The sequence below is a fragment of the Simochromis diagramma genome, unplaced genomic scaffold, assembly GCF_900408965.1.
Source record: "Simochromis diagramma unplaced genomic scaffold, fSimDia1.1 OVJJ01000026.1, whole genome shotgun sequence".
Taxonomy (NCBI): Eukaryota; Metazoa; Chordata; class Actinopteri; order Cichliformes; family Cichlidae; genus Simochromis; species Simochromis diagramma.
Window position 1 is genome coordinate 7,640,524 of NW_024386985.1, and position 11,856 is coordinate 7,652,379.

Genomic DNA, 11,856 nt, shown 5'->3' on the forward strand with positions numbered 1-11,856 from the left:
CTTACCCCCTGTGTGCCCCTCTGTGTATTTATGAGCTCTCGTCTCTCTTTGTGTTTATTCCATGTTTCCCCCAGCCTGTTATGTCTGTGTTCTCCCCGTGCTCTCTCTCCTCCTGTCTGAACCTCTGTGTACTTCCTGTTTTACTTTGACAGTCTCTCGTCAGTATGCGTCACGTTGTGTTCACTCCTGCCCTGTCTCGTTATGTTTATCAGTGTCACCTGTGTTCCCCACCTGTGTGTAATCTCCCTGTGTTCTCTGAGTGTATTTAAGTTATGTCTTCTGTTATGGTAGTTGCTGGTTCGTCTGTGTTGTTTCCCCTTGGTCTCCCTGCGTCTTCCCATATGTGTTTCTCCGGACCTCCCTGCATCCTCATTCTGGTTTGTCTTCTTAGTTTACCCAGTTTAGGTCTCCAGTTTCATGTTTTGTCGCCACCGCTGTTTGTACTTACCCACCACTGTAAATAAACACTCACCTGCACCAGAGCTGCTGCCTTTTTGGTCCTTTTCTACAATCCCACACGGCTTGCCCCGCAAACCGTGACAGTACGAACCAGCCACCATGGACCCAGCAGCAGTAAATCCGTCCGAGGAGCTCCAGGACGACGTTACATATAACGTGGAGATTCTCCTCGGGCTGTGGCTTGAAAACCCTCCAGAGGAGCTTCGCCGCACCGTCGAAAGCCGGCTACAACGGCTCTTTTCCGGCCTGCCATGGCTTCTAAAATCGCTTCCTCCGACCATGCAGGCTTTTCTCCAGCACACACCTCACCTTCTCTCAGCCACTCCTGCCTCGCTGCCTGACTCGCCGGATGTGATCTTGCCCGGCCCGTCGGAGCCGTCTGCGGGGAGGAAACGCCGATCGCGCCGCCGACGCGCCACCCCACAGCCGGACGTTCGGACTTCTAATTTACCGGCTGTGGTGAGTGAGGACTCTGTGTCTTTTCCAGACAACGTGACTGTTCATTCAGGGGCTGTGTTTTGTGTGGCGGATGTCAACGCGAGCTGCGTATCGCCTGCGCAGCCACCCTCAGCTCAGTTAGCTCCCTCGCAGCCACCCTCAGCTCAGTTAGCTCCCTCGCAGCCACCCTCAGCTCAGTTAGCTCCCTCGCAGCCACCCTCAGCTCAGTTAGCCCCCTCGCAGCCACCCTCAGCTCAGTTAGCCCCCTCGCAGCCACCCTCAGCTCAGTTAGCCCCCTCGCAGCCACCCTCAGCTCAGTTAGCCCCCTCGCAGCCACCCTCAGCTCAGTTAGCCCCCTCGCAGCCACCCTCAGCTCAGTTAGCCCCCTCGCAGCCACCCTCAGCTCAGTTAGCCCCCCTCGCAGCCACCCTCAGCTCAGTTAGCCCCCCTCGCAGCCACCCTCAGCTCAGTTAGCCCCCTCGCAGCCACCCTCAGCTCAGTTAGCTCCCTCGCAGCCACCCTCAGCTCAGTTAGCTCCCTCGCAGCCACCCTCAGCTCAGTTAGCCCCCTCGCAGCCACCCTCAGCTCAGTCTCCCGTGTCCCTTCCAGTTCAAGCTCCAGTAGCTCCAGTGTCGCCTGTAGCGCAGGCCCCAGTAGCTCCAGTGTCGCCTGTAGCGCAGGCCCCAGTAGCTCCAGTGCCGCCTGTAGCGCAGGCCCCAGTAGCTCCAGTGTCGCCTGTAGCGCAGGCCCCAGTAGCTCCAGTGTCGCCTGTAGCGCAGGCCCCAGTAGCTCCAGTGTTGCCTGTAGCGCAGGCCCCAGTAGCTCCAGTGCCGCCTGTAGCGCAGGTGTCACTCATTCACTCCATGCAGGGAGACAGTCTAATCTCACCTCAAGGTGCTTTTCATGGTTCAGCCGCCATTGGCACAGTTTGCCGCTCCAGGGCTTCCCCAGAGGCTAGGTCTCAGTTCCCGGCTGATTCTGGACCCCTGAAGTTTATGCAGCCACCTGAGAACTGCACCATGTCAGCGTTGCCTGGGCAGAGCCAGTGCTCAGTGCATCGCCAGTTGCCTTCGTGTTTGCCAGAGGACTCCATGACTGCTGGCTTAGTGGTGACTTCTGCTGGAGGGTCCGTAGGACCGCTCCGGCCTTCGTCTCTAGTCTCTGCTGGGGGGTCCGAGGGACCGCTCCGGCCTTTGTCTCCTGTCTCCGCTGGAGGGTCCGAGGGACCGCTCCGGCCTTTGTCTCGTGTCTCCGCTGGAGGGTCCGAGGGACCGCTCCGGCCTTTGTCTCGTGTCTCCGCTGGAGGGTCCGAGGGACCGCTCCGGCCTTTGTCTCCTGTCTCCGCTGGAGGGCCCGAGGAGCCCGTCCAGCCCCCCGCTTCGTCAGCTGGAGGGCCCGAGGAGCCCGTCCAGCCTCCTGCTTCGTCAGCTGGAGGGCCCGAGGAGCCCGTCCAGCCTCCCGCTTCGTCAGCTGGAGGGCCCGAGGAGCCCGTCCAGCCAGCAGCAGCCTCATCATCATCATCCTCGCCTGCTGCAGCCTCATCATCATCTTCATCCTCGCCTGCTGCAGCCTCATCATCATCATCATCCTCGCCTGCTGCAGCCTCATCATCATCTTCATCCTCGCCTGCTGCAGCCTCATCATAATCTTCATCCTCGCCTGGTCCGGCGGCCTGTGCTTCTGCTACGCCTGGTCCGGCGGCCTGTGCTTCTGCTACGCCTGGTCCGGCGGCCTGTGCTTCTGCTACGCCTGGTCCTGCGGCCTGTGCTTCTGCTACGCCTGGTCCTGCGGCCTGTGCTTCTGCTGCGCCTGGTCCTGCGGCCTGTGCTTCTGCTACGCCTGGTCCTGCGGCCTGTGCTTCTGCTGCGCCTGGTCCTGCGGCCTGGCTTTCTGCTACGCCTGGTCCGGCGGCCTGTGCTTCTGCTACGCCTGGTCCTGCGGCCTGTGCTTCTGCTACGCCTGGTCCTGAGGCCTGTTGCTTCTGCTACGCCTGGATTTCCTGCGGCTGTTATGCCGTCGCCCAAGCCTCGTTCGCACCTCGATATCGCCGGCCATTTTCCGGGCCACCTGCTGGACGTCACCCGCCGTCGGGGTCGGCCCCCTGAACTGCTCCGTGGTCTCCTTCGTCGCCGCCGTTGCCTTCCGCACGGCCGGCCTCCTGAACTGTATCCACGCCGTTGCCGTCCGCACGGCCGGCTCCTCGAACTGTGTCCACGTCGCCGCCGTTGCCGTCCGCACGGTCGGCCCCCTGAACTGTTTGGACTCCTGTGCTGTTGGCCCCCTGGCCGGCCCCCTGAACTGTTTTGGACTCCTGTGCTGTCGGCCCTCTGGACTCTTCTGTTTTGGTCTGTTTTTTCCTGTGTTCTGGTGTGCTTCGTTTCTTTTGGTTTTGGACTCGTTTTTTGTTTTTGTCTTTTGGCCTTCTGGTGCTCCGGTTCTGTTTTGCTTCGGGCCCTCCTTCCTGGGCCCCCGCCGCCCGCCCTGGTCGGGTTGTTTTGTGTGGTTTTTTTTTTTGTTTTTTTTGTTTTTTTTTCCTGGCTGTTTTGTTTCTTGTTGGGCTGTCTGGGGCCAGCCTTTGGGGGGGGGGGGGGGGGTACTGTCATGGTCCTGGGCCATGTTGGCCCAGTATTCTTGGTTCCTTGTATTTTCGCTCCTTATTTAGATCATGTTTTCTGAGGTGTCCTGTTGTGGTGTTCCCTAAGTGTTTTCCCTTTGTGACTCTTACCCCCTGTGTGCCCCTCTGTGTATTTATGAGCTCTCGTCTCTCTTTGTGTTTATTCCATGTTTCCCCCAGCCTGTTATGTCTGTGTTCTCCCCGTGCTCTCTCTCCTCCTGTCTGAACCTCTGTGTACTTCCTGTTTTACTTTGACAGTCTCTCGTCAGTATGCGTCACGTTGTGTTCACTCCTGCCCTGTCTCGTTATGTTTATCAGTGTCACCTGTGTTCCCCACCTGTGTGTAATCTCCCTGTGTTCTCTGAGTGTATTTAAGTTATGTCTTCTGTTATGGTAGTTGCTGGTTCGTCTGTGTTGTTTCCCCTTGGTCTCCCTGCGTCTTCCCATATGTGTTTCTCCGGACCTCCCTGCATCCTCATTCTGGTTTGTCTTCTTAGTTTACCCAGTTTAGGTCTCCAGTTTCATGTTTTGTCGCCACCGCTGTTTGTACTTACCCACCACTGTAAACACTCACCTGCACCAGAGCTGCTGCCTTTTTGGTCCTTTTCTACAATCCCACACGGCTTGCCCCGCAAACCGTGACAGTTTCCTCTTCATAAGTCAAGTGGATTCAGAACAGAGCTCTCATGTGACCAGGAGCATATGTTCATTCATAGCTGAGTGACAGGAAGTGACCACAGGAAGTAATCTTTGAATAAACTGTTTCACCCCAGACCTCATTCAGATTATTTTAATGCAGTTAAAAATCTGTATTTAAGGACAGTGGTTTCAGAAACCTGATGAACCTCTTTCAAATGCTCAGGATGAGCAGGCGTTACACTTGTGTCACGTCACACACTGATCCTATTACCCACTGCACACCGTGCTGTGACCTCAGCACGAGAAATGACTCGGAAGGAAGGACAAACAAGTGTTCATCAGACAGTTTCTAGTTCACACCTGGGGGAAATCCCTTCATTTACCTGCATGCAACAAAGGCTGCTCAAACATGTTTGGTTGTAAATCACTGTAAAACAGTAGCACACATCATCCCTTTGCTGAATTTTTCTGTTTTTACAGGTGACTCCAGCAAAACAGCCTGAAAATGACGAGCTTATAAAGCACACCTGAGTGATTGTTCTTGGACGTTACACAGCTGTTAATGACGTGGTCCTTGTGAAGCAGACTGCAAACATTTTCCTGCTCCTGGATGTGATTCGGCTGTGTTAGGTGGAGTGAGCTTCAAACTGCAGCAGCTGAATTCACACTCTCCTTGTCTTTGTCTCTGTCCACACTTGGAGCGTGGGCCCACGTCAGCTGATAAAAGGAGTCCCCAAATGTTTAAAGCACCGCAGCACGTGCTGCCCTTCATAACTTTAATCTGATTGCAAAGAAAACTCAAGCCCATTCATATTTTCACAGGTTTCAGGCACCCCACTGCCTCAGTGACAGATCATGAAGAAGCTGTTGCTGAGCGTGCTGACCGAGTTGACCCGATCAGAGACGTCTGCTTTGCAAACATCAAACAGAATCTCCCGTGTTCCTCCGAGTCTCTGAGCAGATGCTGGCACTCCTTCAGAGAATCTCTGAGATCAACAAACAGCAGCAGGACGAACCAGAAACATGAGAAAAACAATGTGTTTGTAACCAATCAGAGGGGTCAGAGACATGGGGCTTTCTGCATGCCGTACACAGAGGGGAACAGCATGCACTGGCACAAGGAACACAGTAAAAACTGATCCAAAAAAGCAGTCCTCAGTCGAACCTAGATCGATGCAGTCCAGCATGGTGAAGGACATCAGAGGACCGTCATGACCCAGACATTTATTAGAAATCAGTTAATGATCAGGACTAAACTCCTAAACATTCACAATTTCGCTCAAGTGATTGGACCTGTAGGTCGGATCAATAAAGGACAGATTAATTTGATTAAGTATGAGTTTGAACCACGTCAATAATCTGAGAAATGAGCAGGAAGGAGGTTTTATACTCCATCACTACAAACACCGGCTCCCAGCCTGCCATTACGTCAATACTGTGTTTGTGTCTCAGCATCAAACTGTGGTTCAAAGTGTCAGAGAAAAGGTCGAGTCAGATCTGCAGATTATTGGACATAAACCAGCCACAGGAGGACGGTTTAAAGCAAAGTTTGTTGTAATTTCTGCTGACCTCTCTCTCGGGTCTGTGCGCCATCAAGGACGAGAACATGACGGTAAACTGTGTCCAGGCTAAAAACATCTGCTGCAGATGTTTCTGGTCTGCAGCAGATAAAGTAAAGCTACAGCTGCTGGGGCCCAGTCTTCAACAGGCATCTCATACCTGCACCTGCATCTTGTGTGTGTCTCTGTGTGCGTGTGTGTGTGTGTATGTGTGTGTCTGTGTGTGTGTGTGTATGTGTGTGTCTGTACCTTTACCTACACCTCTACCTGTACCTGCACTTATACCTGCACCTGTATCTTGTGTGTGTGTGTGTGTGTGTGTGTGTGTAAGTCTGTCTGTACCTGTACCTGCACTTATACCTGCACCTTTACGTGCACCTGCACTTGTAGCTGTACCTATACCAGGGGTGGGCGACTCCAGGCCCACCCCTGGTATAGGTAATCCAACACAGCTGATTCAAATGGCTAAATTACTTCCTCAACATGTCCTGACGTTCTCCAGAGGCTTGGTAACAAACTAATCATGTGATTCAGGTGTGTTGACCCAGGGTGATATCTAAAACCTGCAGGACACTGGCCCTCGTGTCCTGAAAATTGCCCACCCCTGACCTATACCTATACTTGTGCCTCCACCTGTACTGTACCTGCACCTGTACTTACCTGGACCTGTACCTATACCTGTACCCGTACTTGTACCTCCACCTGCTGCTGGCTCACCTCTCCTCCCCCTTCTCCCCACATCGTGACAATGAACTACAAGCAGACCCTCCTACAAACTCTCATCAGCCCTTACCGTAAGGTGAAAAACATCATTTCACACTGAGGTCACAGAGGAGAACAGCCCAATCACATCCTCCTTTATTATAATTTCGGGATCTCTGACGTCAAAACCGAGCTGAGCTCCAGTCTACAACGAGAACCTCTGAAAAGACTTCAGACAGCTCAAACACCAACAGGTGGTGCTATCAGGTTGAGCATCGCTATGAATTATGGGACACCATGATCTCTTTTAATTTCTTAAGGATGCTGCAGTGTCTCCACTGCTAAAAGAGGCAAATAAGGACTGAAGCTCATTTCCAAGATGATGATGGTGCGAGACAAAAACAGGTTCTGGTAGAACACCTGAGTCACAGGATTAAACCTGAATGATGAAGGCTGCTGTGTGTGTGTGTGTCTGAGTGTGTCTGTGTGTGTCTGAGTGTGTCTGTGTGTGTGTGTGAGTGTGTCTGTGTGCATCTGTGTGTATGAGTCTGAGTCTGTGTGTGTGTGTGTGTGTGTGTGTGTGTGTGTGTCTGTATATGTCTGTGTGTATAAGTCTGAGTGTGTGTGTGTGTGTGTGTGTGTCTGTCTGTGCCTGTGTGTGTGTCTGGGCAGCTGTGTGTGTCTCTGTATGTGTCTGTGTGTGTGTGTGTTGGTCTGAGTAGGTTTGTGTGTCTGTGTGTGTGTGTGTGTGTGTGTGTGTGTGTGTGTCTGAGCAAGTGTGTGTGTCTGTTTATGTGTGTGTGAGTGTGTGTGTGTGTTGGTCTGAGTAGGTTTGTGTGTGTGTGTGTGTGTGTGTCTGAGTTTGTGTGTCTTTGCGTGTGCCTGAATATGTGTGTCTGAGTGTGTGTGTGTCTGTGTGTGTGAGTGTGTGTGTGTCTGAGCAAGTGTGTGTGTCTGTTTATGTGTGTGTGTGTGTGTGTGTGTCTGAGTGTGTGTGTGTGTGTGTGTGTCTGAGTTTGTGTGTCTCTGCGTGTGCCTGAATATGTGTGTCTGAGTTTGTGTGTCTGGGTTGCAGCTTTAACCGGATTGTTTTCAGCGTTAAAAATGAAAATCTCTGCTCAGTTAATCCCATCACCACAGTTAGGCTTTTACTCTGAAACCCTCCCACAGGAAGTGCTGCATCCTCTACTAAATAAAATCACATTGATAAAATTTTATATTTTCATAAAGACTAAAAACCTGCTAATTGTTTCAGAATAGTCAGTCAGGGAAGAAAGAACATGAACCCTTTGATGTTACTGCCTCGGTTCAGCTGATTGATCAGTTAGCTGTCTAGAATAAAACTAATCAATAATCAACAAAAATGATGGTTAATTTCCACACAGCTGAGCTGAACACAGTTCAGTTAACAGCATGTGGTGGACTTTGAGCTTTGGTCTTGTGTGATAGGCTGTCAGAAGTACAGGGGCGGATCAGGAGAAATTTTCTTAGGGTGGCATGAAAATCAAAGCCTTTGTCTCACAGGTGTTACATCCTGTTACATCATTATATATATGAGGTTAAAATACATAAAATACAGTAAGTACACACATGTCTCATGGAAATATTGTCTATAACTTTGTTTTCTTTGGCCCAGATAATTAAAGATTGCAGTTACATAAAACATGTGAATTTTGATGTTATGTACTGTATAGCCTGGATGATAAGTAAGCATGCAGCCCAATAAGTTTAAAATCCAGAAGCTACAAAACGCAAGGTGGTTCGTTTACAAACACACAGGTCTAACTATTTTTTTAAAATTACAAATAATTAAATTGTTACGTACTTAAATTTACACAAAATGCCAGAAATCTGCACTGTCATGAAACACTTTTCACAAAACATTGAAACCTAATTTGTCATGATTTATCGGGTTAAGTCTCTGGGTTCCAGGATATAACTGCCCATTGCTGACTACAATTTGAGTTTATCTTTATAATTGACCCCTAAAATTTTCCACCTTGCCTTGCTTGGTATCATTCTTTTCAGTACAATCTCATTTGTCTGAATTTACAGTTATCTTTTCATTTTGACATACTGTATTAACCCAACTGATCTGAAATAAAACAAAATCAAGTCGGCAAAAATTTAACATTTTTCACTGTAAATCTACAGAAGTGTTTCGTGAATTATTTTCATAACTTGAAATGCAAATATAAATTGTACATTTTAAAAACCTATGCACAAATGTTGTACACAATAAAGTTATATATTATGTATTTGCCTAAAATCGCAGCCGCTGCATCAGGCGTTTTTTCTACAACCATTTATAAATACCAAAACTAAAATGATAGAACAATCAGGAGTCACAATAAGATGCCACACAAAGAGAGAGGAGGACACTACAGGTCTGAAACCTGCAGGCCTGACAGCAGGAGGTGTATCACTTCTGTTTCCCACCTGGAGACAGCATTTACACTGCAGTCTGCATATGGAGGGTTTTTGGCACCAACTGTGACATTCAGGACTCGCCTCTGTTCTGACACACAAAACAAAACAACAACAACACACTAACTGTACACTCCAAACACGCTACACATCACAAATCTGTCACATCTCAAAACTCGCTGTCGATATTGCTCCCTCTCGCTCTCTTTCATCACCATCACTCTGAAAAATTTCCCCTCTTCATAAATAACCAAATCCCACATGTTGCTGTGTCATTTTTATTGGTCGACGTGGTACACTTTTCCACGAAAGGGTGGCATTTTTTTCCTTTTCTTTTTTCCCCGCTGCCCTTAGAAAATCCTGTTTTTACTGTTTCTTCCTGCACCAAACATGACGCTAGTATTCAGAAAATTATATATTTTTTATTATAACTCTGGTTTTAGTGGCCTAAAAGTAAAACGTAAAAATTGGCATGTAGTTTGAAGTCCAACTTTCGACACAAGCTGAAATAAAGACTCAGCGTGGCTGCAGCTTGTAGCTATGTCAGCTTAAATTGGTCACGTGATTTGGCAACGCAGCATGTCTGTGGACCCCAGACGGTTACTACATTCCATTTCCAGAGTGTAACAATTAGCCACCTGTGCTGAAATCTGAAATGCCCATAGTTTTGATTCAAAATGTGCTCTAGCGCAATCATAAGCATCGGTTGCTACTGACTTCAAGAAATAAAGCCAGTTCAGGCTAGGGGCTGGACCATTTTTTAGTGGTGGTAGTTTTAGAATTTATATTCAATGTTAATTGTAACCAGGCTCAAAGTGGTAATGCTACCTTATTTTAATAAATAGCATTGTCATATGCAAAACTTGGGTGGCATGAGATTATTTTAGGGTGGCATATGCCACCCCATGCCACCCTGTAGATCCACCCCTGCTGAAGTTTAATTCAATTAGCAGTGACATGCACAGTGCCTCCGCACACTTACTGATATCAACGCCACACCTGGAGAACAGAACAGGAAGTCCAGCATCTCTGTTTAAAAGACGTTTCTCTGCTTTGTATCAACATTGATGCGGCTCAGGCTTCAGACTTACAGTGACGCTCCACCCACAACAGAGGCCAAAGCATCATCTGCTCGTGAGCTGAAGTTTAACGCAAGGACCTCTCGTGGTTGTGAAGATAATGAAACATCATCTTCATGGAAACCAGAATTAAATAATGCTTTAGATGTGACTGTGTCAGCACCAAGGTGCCACCACTGTCACCTTTAGATGGGCAGGACTAATTTCCAAAGTCTTCATCAAACCAACTTCTCCTGAAACATCCACGGAAAACATTCTGTCTCTCTTAACTGATCAGTCAGTTCACTGATAAATCTGATCGGTCCAGTCTCGACTTGCAGGAACTTCTCCTCACATCAGACCAGCTTTGATTTTTCTCATCCAACCTGTTACACACCTGAGCTCCACCTAACCTGAGCTTCAGTTAATCAACCTCAGATGGTTTCTCTGCTACTCCCTTTCTGTTCCCCCATGTTCTCCTCCCTGTTCTCTGTTCTCCTCCTCCACATTCTCATCCCTGTTCTTCAGTTGTTGAAGCTTCAAAGTGAATCCATGAGAGCAAATAAGCAAACGCACACATACGCGCAAGCGCAGTTCCCCCCCGACACACCTCCAGACGTCACACAGGTCAAGGTCAAACCGGGGACTCGGACCGGGTGGTTCCGGGCGGTTCCGAAACACTTGCCCAGGGTCCAGGTGCGGGCTCGCGCAGGCGCAGCTCTTACCTGCGTGCGGAGCGGCTCTCCGTGCTGGAGGACGCTGATGAAGGGGATCTCCAGGGAGGAGGCGGTGAGGTCCACCTGTAGCAGCTCCTCGCGGCTCTGCGGGAACGCGAGCACGGCGGACACTCCCTGCACCACCACGCCCTGGCACGCGCAGCGGAGCAGCGACTCCGGGTCCGCGGCGGTCAGCTGCCGGGGCACGAGCTCCAGGCTCAGGTTGTAGGGCAGGAAGTTCACACGCTCCGGGTCCCGCTCCAGCTCCCGGTCCCGGCTCACCGCGGCCGCCGCGCGGCTCAGCGCCGCCTGGACCTGTACGCGCGCCGCCCGCTGCGCCGGCAGGAGCGCACCGACGCGCACGGAGTGACCGATCTGCGCCAGGAGGCGGCACGGCTGCGGGTGGAGGAGGCACGGTGGTACGAGGAGGAGCTGCAGGAGGAGGAAGGCTCGGAGAGTCCGGAGGCAGGAGGAGGAGGAGGAGGAGGTGAGAGACATCCTGCCGCGCGCTCAGCATCGCTCCTCCGCTGACTCCTGCTGCTCCGACAAACACGAGAGGAGGCTGCTGCTCCTCCTGCTGCTCACAGGAGACTGAGGGAGGAGCAGACTAAGGAGCGGAGGGGAGGGGGGGAGCGCTGTCCCAGAAACAGGAGGTGCAGAGGAGAAGAGAGAGAGGGAGGGAGGGAGAGGAGAAGCAGAGGAAGAAATGAAAAGGGGGAGGTCAAAGAGACAGAGGAGGTGGTGAGTGGAGAGAAGAGGAGCAGATTCAGTTTGTTTATTTATTTATTTTACCAACTTGTTTTATTTACTTAATTTTATTCAGTTGTCTCCATTGATGATCATTTTAATTCTTTTTTTGTTTGTTGGTGGCTTTGATGATAATCTTCTCTGACCTTCACAATAAAAGAGGCTCCTGATCACAATTTTTCCTGTTTTTATCAGAGATCCATAAAGCCTCCCTCCTTCTCCTGTTTGTATTAATCACAGGTGTATTCATCGGTATTTATTATTGGGCATCTGGAGGAGCAGAAGCAGCTGCTGCAGATGTTTTATTGAAGTTTTGAAGGACGATAAGGTCGGGAACAGGAAGCTGCTGCCGAGGCTTTCTGAGGAGAATCCAGCTCGATTCGTCATCCTCCGAACATCACAGCTGAGAGCTGGGCCGTTACATAACACACACACACACACACACAGTGTTAATATTCCATTTGAAATCTGTGCGAGAAAGTGGAGCAACAATCAGG

At 50.2% G+C, this 11,856-nt stretch overlaps 1 protein-coding gene across 1 annotated transcript in view; it reads right to left on the minus strand.

The window, feature by feature from the left end:
* The window catches only part of grin3bb (glutamate receptor, ionotropic, N-methyl-D-aspartate 3Bb), a 58,212-nt gene extending 47,102 nt beyond the window's left edge, over positions 1–11,110 (minus strand). The window contains exon 1 of the mRNA XM_040040608.1: positions 10,622–11,110. Coding sequence (XP_039896542.1) covers positions 10,622–11,110 — 489 coding nt within the window. The remainder of the gene's footprint in view (positions 1–10,621) is intronic.
* Positions 11,111–11,856: the final 746 nt, after the last annotated feature.